General features: G+C 37.4%; 1 protein-coding gene across 10 annotated transcripts in view; it reads left to right on the top strand.

The window, feature by feature from the left end:
- Positions 1-16,826, top strand: part of ptprt (protein tyrosine phosphatase receptor type T) — a 238,621-nt gene that overhangs the window by 68,872 nt on the left and 152,923 nt on the right. For all 10 annotated transcript variants that reach the window (XM_084425071.1, XM_084425070.1, XM_084425064.1 and 7 more), the window contains exons 3-5: positions 8,147-8,418; positions 14,260-14,341; positions 16,059-16,174. In XM_084425071.1, the coding sequence (XP_084281197.1) occupies positions 8,147-8,418; positions 14,260-14,341; positions 16,059-16,174 (470 nt within the window). The remainder of the gene's footprint in view (positions 1-8,146; positions 8,419-14,259; positions 14,342-16,058; positions 16,175-16,826) is intronic.

The following is a 16,826-nucleotide window of genomic DNA, read 5'->3' as shown; positions in this document are numbered from 1 at the left end:
TTGTTGTTTTTTTTTTACCGTTGTCCTGATGGAAGATCCAACCACGGCCCATTATAAGATTTCTAGCAGAGGCAGTCAGGTTTTATTTTTTATCTGTTGGTATATGCTAGAATCCATAATAACCATGTATCTGAACAAGATGTCCAGGACCTCCAGCAAAAAAATTGGCCCACAACATATAAGATCCAGAAGTATATTTATTATACTTTTTATAATTTTGTATAATACTTTTTATCCCTGTTTGCACCAAACACATCTGTTGGGTTTGCTGCCAAAAAGCCCTTTTTTTGTTTCATCTGACCATAGGATCCAGTTCCTTTTGAAGTTCCAGTCGTGTCTGACAACTGAATATGCTGAAGTTTATTTTTGGAGGAGCGAGGAGGATTTTTCTTGAAACCCTCCCAAACAATATGTGGTGATGTAGGGGTTGTTTGATATCTTTTTTTAGGCTTTCTGACCCACAAGACTCAAGTACTCTCTGCAATTCTCCATCTGTGATCCTTTGAGAGGCCACTCAAACTTTCCTCCTCACCGTGCATTAAGACAATATAGACACAGGTCCTCTTCCTGGCAGATTGGTGACATCTTTAGTTGATTGGAACTTCTAAATTATTGCCCTGATGGTCAAAATGAGGATTTTCTTACAGCCACTTTCTTTTTTGTGATGCTCAACAATCTTTTGATGCACATCAGAAGTATATTCTCTGGTTTTACCTGGAACTCAAGGACACCTGGTCTATGCACGGGAAAGATCGTCTCAGCAAAAAATAGAAGTAATACAGTACTGGATATATGGTAGTGTGACAAGGTGCAATAAGCATCAAGTTTGCCTCGTTGCACGCTGCCAGTAGGGTGCCGCTATTGTGCCCCTCTTCTCAGCCACCTGTTCCTGTCATGAATCTGGACGTGAGCCGGCAATAAGAGGGCCAGGGCTACTGTAAATTTGGAGCAAACAGGTCCTCTGTCCCAACACAACACAAATCTTTTGACCTAGAGCTAAATTTACTTGTTACTTGAGTATAAATGGAGCTTGAGTTGAAATAGTCTTTCTCTGCTTCTGAAAATACTGACACAAATGCACCAATTTAGACAGTTCCTTTTTTGTTTTAAAAGGTTCCACATTCATACACATATCTGCAGTCTGTCAACTGCGAATCATTATTCCGTACCATTTCGCAGCAAATATGAAACTTTTCCAGACATGGAGACGTGTATCTGTTTAGAATGTATTTTTAGACATTATTGGACATTTTTGCATCTCCCTTTATCTTTCTACCTTCTCTTCTTTCTTCTTCCTCTCCCTTGTTAGTCTAGCTATGATCTCACCAGGCAATTTGACCACCTTTGGATCTTTTCAGTCCATTCCTTTTAGATGCTAATAATAAATAGCCAGACTACAATCAATTTGAGACAACCTGAGTATAATTCAACTACTTGGCCACTGAGGGAGACTTTATTAGGAACTGATAAAAGGCCATCCTTTGTTGCAAAATGAACACACAAAAGTAGTAGAATAAGAAGCAGAAGAATCCTTTTTCTTTTAAAATCCATTCTGAAATGCAGATTTCAGAATTTCAAATAACCGTATAGTAATTCAAATGCCAAGATGCCCAGTTTCAGAAAGCAACATTCAAATGCCAAATGCCAAAATAAACATAACAAATTGGACCAGCATTCTTAAAATCTGCATACACAGCGGCCACAAAACTATCTGGAAAGACTATGAATTATGAACAAATATCATTGCAAGTGACAAGTTTTTATAAAGAAAGACCTCATTTAAAGCAGTAAAAAAAACACGTTTTACAAAAAGTTAAAATGAAGTTAAAGTACCTTTGTAGTTTCTCAAACACTAGTGAAACATGTTCAGAGTTTATGTTATGAACTTGTGATTTCATATATTTATTAAAAATCACTGCTCATCACCAGTTATTAAAGTTAAATGGCATTTAAAAAGTTCTGCGAAAATTCATGCAGAATTTTATTCTTGTAGATGCCACTTGGTTTACTTGGTTCTAATGCAATTTCATAAATGTGGAAAATTCTGTCATCATTTACTCACCCTCATGTTGTTCCAAACCTGTTTGACTATCTTTCTTCTGGAAAGTGCAAAAGAAAATATTTTGAAAAATGTCCATACAATTAAAGTCAGTGGGGTCCAATGTTGTTGGACACCAACATAATTCAAAATATCTTTTGTGTTCTACAGACGAGTGTTAGTAATACTGGTTTAAAACGAAATGAGGGTGAGTAAATGATGACAGAATTTTCATTTTTCAGGTGAACTATTCCTTAAAGTGTCCAAATACTTCTTGTGTCCACTGTATGTCTTCAAAACACATCCTTATTGGAATATTAATTAGATGTCTGTTCTGTTAAAAGGCAATTGGTGGGATTCCTATTTACATATGCATTTACCCTTGATTTAAATAGTCACCATCAGTTCTTCTGTAGCCAATCAGCAAACATATACGACAATTCACCATGACGTCACAACAGTAATAGACGTTCTTCCGGGTGGCAAAAGCCGAAGCGTTCCTATGGCAACGCTAGTAAATTGCTTGGAAGGGAGGCCCACCATCGACAGTAAAAATGTAATAAAAATTTAAAATGTAATTAAATGTAATGCATATTGCGTGTTTAATGATATAAGTAAAAAATATAATAAATATGTAATATAGTAGGCCTACACATAATTAGCAAAATACTCTCTATAGCTCTTTTTTCTAGCCAAAATAACGTGCTATATAGCCTATCATGTCATTAAATGGCTTTCCTGAGGTAAATGTTATGTGACAATTGTTCTCCAGCTGTTATATCGACCTTTGCGCGGTTGAAAAACACTGATTGGTCGATATTATGTATGAGGAATCTACATTTCGGTAAGTTGCGTGAGAAAATGGATGTGTGGCGTGAGAGCGTGTGAAAAGTGACAATTGCGTGAGTCTCACGGTGAATGCGTGAGAGTGGGCAGCCCTCTTTTACTTCAGGCAGTGACTGGCAATGAGTCTCTTCATCAAAAGAGACAAGTTTACTAATATCAGTCTTGAATTTCCCCGGCGGAAGATATGCTCTGCTGTGATTTTGTAGATGGACCGTTTTGAGAATACACGAAGCAGAGTTGAAGGGCAAGCAGGGTTGGCTGCAGAAATGTAAACGTTGGATGAATCATATAATTTAGGGGATCGTTAAGATTTCCTACTTATGACGACACGACGTCCACTCGCTATAACCTCCTCACCCACAGGAAATCGATGAAACCCCTACACCTTTTGCTGTATATCTAGCCGCGCAACCCCAAACACCACACGTTTTCATCATAGTTTCAACTTTGATCAACAACAATGTTTTTAACTATGTAACTGTTGCAGTCGCCGGCTGGATCTCTTCAGTTAGTCAGTGGAAGCCGCTCGCGTTCCGCCACCCGGAAGTTACTCGGTGCCTATTGTTTACAAACATTCTGAAAAGGCCTATAGTGAAGCAGAGAGTGTGAGCTGCAATCCTTAACCACAGATGAAGTTGTATCTATTGGATTTGCCATTGGCCGATTCACTGATTTGCATTAAGGTGCCCAACCATGGCGTCTTCATTCTGATAATGACACTTCAATTATTGATTTTCCACTTATCAGATTATCACAGTCTCTGGGGTTTGCGACACTGTCCACTGTCTGCTTGAAAATAGCTGTGAGAGCTCATGGAAAGAGGGAATCGGAAGTAAAAGCTGGCGCGATTTCAAAGGGCCATGGCGAATTGCGGCATACAGCCAGTGGGTCTTGTTGACTCTACGCCAATCACGTGTCATTTGGCGCGACAAGCAGGGCGAGGCTGTTTCTGCTCTGATTGAGATCATGCATGTGTGAAAAGTAATAATGAGGGCTTCGGAGAGGAGGAAAGGACATGGATAGTGTCACATCATGAAGGTCCATTACACATCCAGGACAGCAAACATATGGGGCCTGACGGAAGTACCCAACTGTCTCCCATCCTGCCTCTCTGCCATAAAAGCATCCATTCCATTCCTTTTACACTTTCACAAATACACCCTGGATGAGGTGAGAAGGGAATTGGGGAATTTACTGTGCTTGAATGTGTCAAATGGACCACAGCACAGATCCACTGTGCTCTTGGGACCCCTATGAAAAGTATGTATGCGTTTATAATGGGACGGCCCATCTGCAGCCTGTCATTGGGGGGAGGGCATCAGGCACGCATCTTCTCTCACTCGCAGCTGCTCCAAATGAAATGTTTGCAGCTGACACATTACCATTTCCTCCAAAACAGGGCCGTATAGTGGACCTCTGATATGAGAAGGCAAACTGTGTGGGTTTTTATTTAGTTTTATGTAAATTGAAGTCCCAGATGCATCTGGTTTTTACACATTTATTTATTTATAAATACTCAAGCTTGCATCATCACAAATTTTTATTTGCAGTGTTTCGGTCAGCTGACCTTCCTCAGGTTTACACACAAAAGTATTAACCAAGCTGAGAAGTCACTACAAACTGACTCATTGTGTGTTTCATAAGTCATTTTGGATGTGACTCAGAATGTAATGTCCGAGTGGGTGAATTGTTTACTTAGCAATTAGTCTGTCCATTTCCCTCTCAGGTTATTTGCGGATCAGTTGTGAACTTGATACGTGGGAATTATCTCATTCACAGTGTAATCAACCAATGCAGTCCTATCATGTGACTTTTCGCATGCATTTTCCAATTTTCCCCCTCACATTCACGCTACAGAACCTCAATTTCTCAATTTAAAACTCTGAGGTTGGTAAGATTACATTAAAAAACGTAGTAGTGTAAAATGTTAATACAATTTTAAACGTTTTAATAGCATCATTACTCCAGTCTTCAGGATCCTTCAGAAATCATTCTAATATGCTGATTTGCTGCTCAATAAACATTTCTTATTATTATCAGTGTTGAAATAGTTGTGCTGCTTGATTGTTTTGTGGAAACTGATTTCCCCCAGGATTCTTTGATGAATAGAATGTTCAAAAGAACATCTTTTGTTTGAAATAGAAATATTTTGTAACATTATAAAAGTCTGTATTTCTTCTGATATATTTTATGCGACCTTGCTGAGTAAAAGCATTAATGTCTTTAAAAGAAATCTACTGAAAACCAATTTTTTTTTTTAATGGTAGTGCATTTGTAAAGTTTTTTTTTTTTTTTTTACTGTCTGAATATTTTTGCGGATTCACAAAGCGATACTGATCTATGATATACTGTATGCTGTCACACCTATTGAGGCTATTTCCTCACTTCCTTTTTATTCCTCCCTGTGTTTTTCCTCTCAGCGTATTAGCTCTTCCATGGTACATTGCAGATTACCGCCCTTGCCTGGCTGAATGGTAAATAAGTACTTTATTGTTCCCGGGATAAAACTGCCAGGCAGAAATGAGGAATGCCGTGACTTTATCAGACTGAGCAGCAGAGGGCCCAAAGTACAAAGACCTGCCATAATTGCATATTAAAGTGACAACTTGCAGAGTTTTTGCTATTTGTCATGTTGGGGATCATATTATGATGGCGGGAATGTGACATTTAGTGCAAAGAGCTCCCTGTGGAAATACTCAGAGGGAATAATGACTTTCACCGGCAAGTCCTCTTGGTACTTTGCAGTCACGCGCAGAAGAATCCTCTCAGAGAAAATGAGCTGAAATTGCTGCACAAGGGCCAGGCGTCTCAAAGATTGATGTGAATTGCACGCCATTCTAAAACTGCTTCTTAGATGTTTGAACCGATAAATCTTCCAATCAAGGGCATATAGACATAAATGAATTCACATAACATCTCTTCATATTAACACAGAGATGACAGCTGTCAACCAAGCGGCACCGAAGCGATACCTTATCAGGTTGCCTTGTGTGGCCCCTGTGAAGATGCTTTACAGACTGTTGCGCTGTCCTAGGAAAAAAATAATGGATCTGTCTTGTCGTTGGTCTCGAAAACCATGTGTTGGTTATTAGTTGATGTCAACAACATTAAATCACCAGCAGTGTAGCTGTGATTCCGTGAAGCTTCTGAGGACTCTATTTTGACGGCACATTTGCTGATAGGTGAGAAAGACTCTCATATTGCTATCGATTTTAGTAAAGGAGATCGCCAAGTGCTGCGTTTTACTCCAGAAGCCATTTTCAGTCTGCAGTAAGTATTGAGAGAAATCTTCATCGCCATTGATCTGTGTTTATCTGTGCCCACAGTTCTAGGAAAAATAATTATCATCCAAATAGTGTTGCCCTTGAGAATGCGCAAGTATTTCTCAAATATATATATATATATATATAGACTATAAAATAATATTTTGATTCAACCCAGAACTCATAAAGAAACGAAACGTACAGTGAATGTGAGTGTCTCCAATGGATTGGGACTCCTGGAAATAATTGAAATCAGGTAATACCATTACAGCAATTTAGAGACGACATGTTTTCCTGCGAGAGCTGCGGCAACATCGCATTCTTCGTGATGTAAACATTCATTTCCATTTGACATTCTCATGCAAAGTCCCACCGCAAGACTCTGCCAATCACAGCCATGTTTGTAGTGTTGTCATGCTTGTGCGGGCTGATTTATCAAGAGTGATTTGTGCATCCAACAGTCCACCTGGAATAAAACGTGTTGAATTATTTATCATGGAACCATTACATCCGATTTCTCATTAGCTCAGCTTAAGACAGTGTAATTTACTGAAGCGGCCGATGGTGTGATTGAGGACACTCGTATTGACCGTGGTAGTGGGGCTGATTGCATGCTTGTAGGTTCGGTCTAAATTGCCTCTTGGTTCAAAGGCCTCGTTTTGCCCGAACATATATATTGGCAATCATCAACGGTAGGGAATATATAGATGTCTGCTCGGAATACCTGATGGAAAATGCACGTGGGCCGAGAGGGGTGAATATGAAATGCAATCAGGCGAGTTCACTACCAGCCCGCTGTTTAGGGGGCCTTCGCTAGATTGGATCAGTGTGCGGAATTGATTGGCCTCATCCCAGGGCTCAAGGTTGTGTTGATTGATAGATGTGATGCGCCCGGGTCTTGTGGTCATGTCTTAGATAATACTTGTGATGAATAGGGTGTTATGGCAATGGCTTCTTCTGCCCACCTAGCAAATTATGCACTGTGATTTAGCACAGCCAGGCAGAAAGGTGTCGGGAAAATTGGGACTGATTTTGACCTACATATGTGATGTTTTAACCTAGCCCTTAACATATGCACATAGCTTGACGTATGTATACCATCTGGATCCAAAAAGCCTGGTTCTGCATTGGCGGGCATCCCGAAGTAGCCGTGTGTTCTGATGAAATACAATTTTTGCGAGCAGCATATATTGAGTATAGTAGATTAGCTTATATTTGTCTCTAGCGAAAGGAGCTGCATATGCACACAGTTTCTGAAATGTTTCTAAGGCCTTTGAGTCACCTAGCCATGAACAGGCCAGCACTATAATTGCTGTAAAAATACCATTGAATAGCCAGAGTTTTGATTGATTACCAGGCTGTCACTTCTGTTAAGGCCGAAACGTTTTAACCGACATGAATAAGTTGAAGTCTTTTGTGGGAATATTTAAAGATAATGACCATAATTTATATATTTTTTTTAAAAAGCCACCTTTGGGCCTTTAGCTTAACTAAAAATCATGATTTTTGTATCCTCTAAAGCCCTGCAATCTTTCTTCTTTCTAATGTAGTGCCGTTGTTAATAGAGACTTGTACAAAACACTAATAAGGCTGCACATTGTCTCATAAAATTGGAGTAAAACAGATGAAAAGGTGTCTGCAGAATCATTTCATAAATAGTGTCTCAGCACTTACAATCTCAATGTGGTTTTTTATAGCAGGCAGTTAGCCAGTTATGTGCTGTATTCTGCTTACAAAGGCACAAAAGGCCATAACATGATTGTGTAAAATGACAGTGTAGCCTTCAGTGTGTGAAAAGAGTACGAGAAACTGAACATCAAAACATCCTTTTCATTTAGAGGAAGAGGAAGAGGAGGAAGAGGAGGAGGGGGGGGGTCTATTCTATTCTATACTATACTATTCTATTCTATTCTTCTATTCTATTCTATTCTATTCTATTGCTTCCTGTTAAGTTTCTGGGAGTTTGTTTGACCTATTGTACATTGTTTTCCTCTTATAGGTTCCTTCATGATGGTGAATGCCTCAGGTCGTGCATCAGGTCAGAAGGCCCACCTGCTTCTCCCCACACTAAAAGAGAATGACACCCACTGCATAGACTTCCACTACTCCTTGTCCAGCCGGGATGGGACAAGTCCCGGAACCCTCAATGTCTACATAAAAGTGGATGGTGGACCACAGGGGAATCCCATCTGGAATGCCTCAGCACCCGTCACTGAAGGCTGGGTGAAGGCTGAACTCGCCATCAGCACCTTTTGGCCCAACTCCTACCAGGTAAGCATGACGCTAACAATGCCAAAGTCATGGGTTTCTTCATGGGTTTCTTCTGGTTTAAATAAAGAAAATGTTTTGCTCTTAAGCACTAACAATGGAAGTGGAGCAAATAATTGCTCTCTTCTCTTGGTCATGATTAGCAAGACAACTAACTTTTTTTCTTTTTAGCAAGATGGAGCCCTATAGCAAGCACAGTTAAATGTACCGCAAATTTTGTCCCCTAGCTTGGCCACTGAAATCGACTAAAGTTTATTTTCTGCCTTATATTTGTGGTGAATGGCTCCAATTGAACTGCAGAGTGGGGCAGTAGATTGCTCTCTACTCCAATTACCACTGCAATCTCTGTCCCCTAATCTCATCCACAAATGGCCCTGGTGAATAAGCTTTTAGCTGTTAATTTTAGATCTGTCTTTTTGCTTATTACCTCTCACTCTCGCCCCCTCCTTCTTTTTCTCTTTTGATTCTTTACACCCAGATCTCTCTCTCTGCCTCTTATCCTCCTCTTCCTTCTGTCTATAGATTCACCCATCAATCTGTGGATTGAAATACCCTCATAAGATTAGCAGTGTAATTGAATTAACTAATGAGAAGAGCAAATATTTAGCCTGTGCTGGGAATACTGAACTTCACTTGGCAAACAGCAGACCAATATTTGCTAAAGGCAATATTTGCTGAGGGCATCTGTTTGATCAGCAGGCAATATCAGAGTTTTTGTGCATGTGTGTGTGCTTTTGGGGTGAATTTCACAAAAAGTTAATATGATCAATAAGTATATATAACACACATTTATATATATATATATATACACATTTATTTATTTAGTATATTGGTAGTTGGGATGTCAATTTTCACAAATTCCCATGATCGATCGTCGTTTCAATTAACGATCAATTAATCGATTAATCGTTAGCCTTAATACTGCAATTTGCGTCCACTGCAGTGGCATTTAGCCAATGACGGGGTCTGCAAATGCAGCTCAAAACGCTATGTTCCTCACCAAATGAATGAGGTGGGTTTTTATTATAAATAAAGGGCGATTGTAAAATGTTTCGATGTGATTGATCATTTAATTAAATGACTTATTTAATAATCAAATATAACGACTAATACAACGTGTCACCAACGCCGCCTCAGAAGCATGCTTGTTAGAAAGTGTACGCTCTTCCTGGGACAACGGGTTGAAAACGGTAGCTAAACCCAATGAATTCACAGCGATTTAATAAAAGTGTTCTCATGTTATGTAATATGACAGTCTCAATCATAGTTATTATTAGTAGTGCATTGCTGATTGAGCTGCGTGCTGAATGAATACCGGTAAAAGGGAGCACTTTGCTAGGGTGTTATTTAACTCAAAGAAACGCATCCTATATGAGATTAATCAGATATATACAAAATAAACATAATATTATAATTTGTATCTGCACAAAATGACGCAAATGCACAAGTGAACTTGAACTAAGTTACGTGCGTGCCATTCAGAATGATGTGTTGTGGACGCGCTCTTCCTGGAGCAACGCGATGAAACACGGAAACTAAACCCAAATAATTCACAATGTTTTATTACAATATTGTTCTCTTTATAATGTTATATGACAATCCCAATCATAGTCATTATTAGTTGTGCATAGCCGTTTGATCTGCGCACGCTGAAGCTGATCACGCTTTACAGCGTTATTTCTTAACCAAATGCGTCCTATATGAGATAAATCAGATATGGATAGGCCTACATAAAATAAACACAATATTACAATTTACATTTGCACAAAACAAAAGGCTGCGAATGCACACGCAAACTTATAGTCATGATGAAGGTGTAAAATGGTCCCAAACGTAACTCTGGTGCGTTCGCTTTACGTGTTTGCGGTTGAGCCGCACGCACGCCCATGAACCTGCTTAATCGACGATCGATAAGTTTTATCGATTAAATGAATATCGACAATTAATCGATCGTCGATTAATTGTTAACATCCCTAATTGGTAGTAATTGCATATTATAAATATTATAATTTCAATTAAATTTATATTTAAGAATGCTGTTGCCGAAACGCGAAAAGATCTTTTAACTGGTTTTAACGATTTAGCGGTCACATTTATCTGGACTTATTCATCTTTAGTTTCACTTTCATGTGAAGAAAAAATAGATACTTTTGAGTGTGTAGCAAAAGAGTACACAAGCTTTGGGACATTCTATCACGTCATACAATTGCGTCTTTAACAGTTGCTCTCTGTTGCATCCTGTCAAAATAAACTGGCCTGTCAATCATCTTGTCACAGTTAAAGTCCTCCACATTTCATTTAATTTCATTTAATTTCATTTCCAACTTATCGGAGAGAAATGCAGAGGCATGTTGATCTGCAGTTGTGGGTCTTTCATGCAGAAAACTCTCCTCATATTAATGCATAATGATGCATTTAAAAGTAAATGGTCAAACGGATCTTTATAAAAGTCCACATTGTTATTGCAGATGAACTATAATATTTTTTTATCAGGTTAAACTTTTATTTAAACCTTGTATGGTGTTTTCATTTTTTTTCAAAAGAAAAATGATATACGATTAATTATTTTTTAAATCTCAGACTCATTGGCCTTGGCTCTTTTTCTGTGAAGAAAGTATTCATTAGATGCTAGTACTTATTTATTGTATCCAATTACTTTTCATTCGATACTAGTACCTATTTAATAGATATTAGTAGTTATTCGTTTGGAACTAGTACTTAGACACTAGTATCTTTTTTAATTGTAACTAGTAACATTTCTTATCTTTTTATTTACTAGTAACATTTTAGATCAAATATATCCTTACCTTAATAGATACTATGTAAATAATTAGTATGCAAATAATGTTGAATATTAATGAACCAACAACATATCAACGAGAGATGACACAGGAAACGGACTGAATTGCAGAAGGCCGTTTTTATAACAATATAATGATAGCCTACCTTTTTATTGGTATTAGAGTAAAAATATATAATGAATAGGCATATGTAATATAGCGCATAGATACTCTTATTTTGACATGACTCATTCTCAGATGCAGATTAATTTTCAGAATTTTTGATTGAAAGGAATTACTGTATGAATGCTCACCAAAAATCCCAGTCTCTGGATATTGTTGTTGTTTGGCTGGTATGTATGAACCGTTTTTTGGATCTACTTAACTGTTGTTTGAATTTTATTATTGGCAGTTAAGCCTTTCATTCGATACAGCTATTACCTATTTAATAGATATTAGTAGTTATTCGTTTGGTACTAGTACTTAGACACTTTTTTAATTGTAACTAGTAACATTTCTTATCTTAGTCACAACTGTTTTTTTTTTTTTACTCGTCTTATGTTATGACAAGTCAGAACGGCCACTGTAGAGTTCAATTAAAAATCTTACTAGTAAAATAAAAAATCTTACTAGTAACATTTGGAATAAATACTAGTATCTATCTAATAGGAACTATCTAATGAATAAGTACTAGTATCTATTTAATAGGTACTAGTATCTAATGACTAACTACTAGTATCTATTGAACAGGTACTATCTAGTAGGTACTAGTATAAAAAAAAGTACTAGTACCTAGTGAATAACTACTAGTGTCTAATGACTAAGTACTAGTTACAATTGGAATACATACTAGTCAGAACTGAATAGTTGATATCTGAATGACAGATCCCCATAGAAGTCAATGGCAAAAATTAAAAATGTGTTATTAGTAACAAAAGAATAGTTACTAGTCACTATCGAAATAAGAACTAGTATCTATTTAATAGGTATCTAATGAATAAGTATGAGTATCTAATAAGGACTAGTAACTAATGAATAAGTACTAGTATCTAATAAATAAGTACTACCAATTTAATAAGTACTAGTGTATATTTAATAGGTACTAGTATCTAATGAATGAGTATCAGTCTCAAAAAAAAAAAGAACTATCTAATGAATAATTACTAGTATCTTTTAAAAAGGTATACCAGTATCTAAAGAATAGGCACTAGTACCTAAAGAATAAGCACTAGTACTTAATGAAATAGATACTAGTATCTAAAAAAATAAGTACTAGTAGCATGAAAATTGATACTAGTAGGTTTTAAGGATTAAATGTTAAAACGGCTTGCCATAATGTGAGTGCCTTGGAGTATTTTGTCTATATACATTTATATTGCAATTTCTTTTTTAAATGTAATATTTCTTTTAATAATAAAAATGTTATTTTATGATTTATGATAAAATATTACAATTATATTTTATATTTCATATTTTTGTTTATTTTCATTTTGTGGTGAAATATGACCCGTACATGTTCTCGACAAAAACTGTGAGATTCACACTTGTTCCCAGTTTGTGTTCAGCGAACGGCATTTAAAGTTTTTAAAAGGACTCGCTTCTCTTGCTGAGTTGAACTTAATAAATTGCCTGTTAAATATCGAGAACTAATATCTTCTAGAAAATCTGCCCCTGGGAGCATAAACTATACAGAAAAATATCCCACTAAGAGTTTGATTGCAGCAACGACTTTGCCAGATAAGTGGCCAATTTTGCCAAAACGAATCTCTGGATTAATTGACTCGTTTCCTGCCGTGATGAATTTTAAATCGTAGGGTGCCACTTTCATCGTGACAGTGTTTAAAGGGTAAAGTTTTATGATATGCATAAGGAAAAAAGGCAAATTAATTCTGGCTCTGTTTGAACTTGTTTTAAAAAAGCAGTTTTTTCCCCCATGTCATGACCATTTTAAAGATCATTTGAGTCAGCCATAATGCTGTGAATAAATTATGAATACAGCAATGTCCTTGAGTAGAAGCAAGGCTGATAAAATTACGATGCAAAGGGTTTGCTCATTCAAAGTTGAAAATACTCAAGTCGTTCCAAACCTGTATGACTGTCTTGAGGCAGGACACTCACACTGGTCTCTTGTAGGGTTTGGAATCGAGAACCAATCTACAGTAAATAACAAGACAAAGCTAAAGCTACTGAAAGTAGATTCCACAACATTTCTTATCCGAAACGTGACATTCTCTGGTTGTGGTTTGTGAAAACACACACCTTCAGTCTCTACAATCTCACCCTTAATAACATGGTGAGAATTGAATCTGGGCAAGGAGATTCAGTCCCTTGACTGATCACAGTGAGGCCTTTTTTGGAAAGCCAGGGACTCGAGTGCATCCTGTGTCCAGGTTTTGGCATTCTAGTGCCAGCCCTTGGCAGCTCTGAGAGAGAGGGCATTGTTCAGACCACACATGTCTTCACCACATGGCATGTACAGTATGTTATGCAAACCATGCCAGTCCCATATGTGTGTGCACAAGATTATCAGATTATTATGTCTTGCTCCAGCTTCTTAAAGTTTGGGGACTCGGATTGGCTGTCAATATTTTTACCATTCATAAGTTGGAAAAAATAGTTCTGAAAGTGATTCCAATGATATTATTCCTCAGTGCCATAATCATTATAATTGTGGTGTGGACTCTGCTATTCTTTCAAATTTAAAATGATTTTTAAAACTATACATTTATAGCAGCTAAGTTAAGACTAGTCTGGCCGACTAGCAATTAACTTTTCAGCTAAAAATCTTACTTTTCAGATTCATAATTGATGCCTTTTTATATAACTGACTTAAAGTTATGACTAGTCTTGAAGGAAAAATTTGTGTGACTAACTTGCAAGACTAGTCTAAGCAGTTTTTGCTACCAGCCACAGGCATTTAATCTAGCAAAAAGATCTTTCCTGTGCCAATTTAAATATTTTCAATCCTTTTCTTGCTTGAAATAAATTGACCATCTCAGTTCAGTCTGAAACAAGCTGACTTGATTTAAACGCTTGGTTTCCTCTCCCCTCTTCTCTCATTTAGGTTATTTTTGAGGCAGTATCTGTACAAGGGCATCCTGGGTTCATCGCAGTGGATGAGATGCACGTTTTGGCCCACCCTTGCCGTGAGTACACACACACACACACACACACACACACACACACACACACACACACACACACACACACACACACACACACACACATACACACAGCGCCTGCTTACTTTCACAGTCTTGGTTACGCTGTAGGAGCTCAGTCTGTCAACTACTGTGAAAAGCACTTCATGTGGATCGAGGGTTGAACAGAGATGGAAAAGGCTAGCAAACAAGCAAGTCTGTGGATGAGAGAGAGAGAGAGAGAGAGAGAGAGAGAGAGCGGGAGACAGATTGCAGAGCTGAGTGCTCAGACTTCAGGCCCCCATCATTCTTGTTATGACAGGAGAACTTTAGCCTGTGACATCCATTGTCTTAGATCTCTCTGTCCCTAATGCAAAGCCAGCAGTGCCAATGAGGAAATTAGGTTAATGCGTCTTATAGAAGACCCCGGTCTTACTGTGCATGTTTCATCATTGCATCTTATTCCAGAAAAATGTTGACTGTAAAAAAAAAAAATCATGTTGAAAATCCCATTTCACTCAGAATTATGTCCGATTACAGAAGTTAAATGGGTTGCGAATGGCACATCATGTTACGTATCACGCCTTCATTCAGATGACCTATTGCATTCAGAGGCTGCATCTTTCAAAGGACGTGGACTTCGAAGGCATGGACACAGCTATTGGTTGAACCGAGTGTTGTTAAATGGGACGGTCTAGCCTATGTGATAACTGAAAGCCAATGTAACGTGACTGTGACATGTATCAGTTTAGCAGACACATTTATCTAAAGCATAGCAATTCATCTTAACACAATGGATCTTTGCATAATGGATAGTTTCATTTCACATGCAATGTTTAAAAAACAGTAGATAGTGTACAGTGTATATTAAACAGTATGCAGTAAACTAGTATTTTATTTTACACAGCCAGAATTAAAAAAAAAAATTAATAATAAGAGCTGATTTGAAAAGGCACAAATATAGATCTTATCTTGACTTTATGTGCTATAAGAATATGTGTGGGCAATTTTAAGATTTCATCATTAAATCTTAATGCTTTCCACATGTTAAAGCAGAGGTACTAAAATTGAAATCCACATTCTGAATTACTTTAATTGAAAAGGAATGATATTGCTTTTGCGCAGAATGCTTACTGTACATTCACAGATAATGAAGCTGGCTGGGAGAGTGGGTGGAGACCGCTGTAGTGAGTTCAGATAGTGCAAGAGTTGTTGTCGTTAAAGACAAATGCACCTGTAAAGAGAGAGAATGTCTTTTGCAAATAGTATTAAATATAATACAAGCTCCATTAAATTTCTTGGTTTCAGATGTTGATTCTAAATGTACAATCAGAAAAAAATGTGTACCATCATAGAACATACAAGAGCTCAAAAGAGCATTTGGACACTTCAAAAAACAATGTCATTAAATGTACAATAAAAGACATTTGTTTTGATATTTTGTAAGAAAAGATAGAAAAGCTAAATGTTTGAAAAAAAGATGTTTGTTAGGTTTGAAATGATTAATTGATATGCCTTAAAACAATATACTAATAAAAATAAAAATGTTTTTGAACACTTTGTGATTGTCAAATGTTAGTGGAACATGTTCATTGCTAAAGTGATGAAGTACACCTGTTTTAAGTGGAGCACAAAATAGTTAACCATCAGTGTCTATGTGCTTTATATCATTTGCATGGGTGCTATGGGATGTTTTTGAAGGTATATGTGTTTTGTTTAATAGGCAAGACGCCACATTTTCTGCGGCTGCAGAATGTCGAGGTGAACGTGGGACAGAATGCAACCTTCCAGTGTATTGCTGGAGGCAAATGGTCACAACATGACAAACTCTGGCTACAGGTGAGTTATACACACAACCTCACACACTTCCCACACAAAGGGACAACAACATACTAAAAAACATTCATAGACACACCAAACCTGGGCTACGTCTACATTAATCCGGATACATTTGAAAATGCCGTTTTCCTTTCAAAACACTCTCCGTTCACACTAGCGTTTTCCAAATGTTTCTCATCCACACTGAAACGTCGGAAAAAGCTAAATTCACCTTACTGTGCATGCGTAAAACCTCATAAAAGCTCACTGAGATGATACAGACGGAACATACGTAAAAAAGCTATTCTTCTGGCAGGATTATTTTATTTAGCAAACTATCTCACCATTCACTGATGCGTCCAGGTCGCACTCAGTCACCAATACATTTTTGGTCTAAAACGCAATTTTCTGCGTAAATTTTCTGTCATCTTTGCAGGACTGCGATAAGAAGTGTACAAAGTAACATATCTTTAGCGACAGTGTAAAAGTGAATAGCACATAACAAGCACAATAGCGGTACCAATATGTGTCACATGACTAAATATGCGTCATCATTTTCTAAAACCTCCGTTTTCACAGTCGACACTACAACGCGAAAAAATGTATCCACTCGGGAAAGCGGTTTCAAAAAGCTCCATTTTCGCAGGACAAAAACGCTGTCTCTGTGTGAAGA

Source organism: Rutilus rutilus, assembly GCF_951802725.1.
Source record: "Rutilus rutilus genome assembly, chromosome: 12".
NCBI lineage: Eukaryota > Metazoa > Chordata > Actinopteri > Cypriniformes > Leuciscidae > Rutilus > Rutilus rutilus.
Note: the sequence above shows the minus strand (reverse complement) of the source record. Positions and strands in the feature narration are given on the sequence as shown.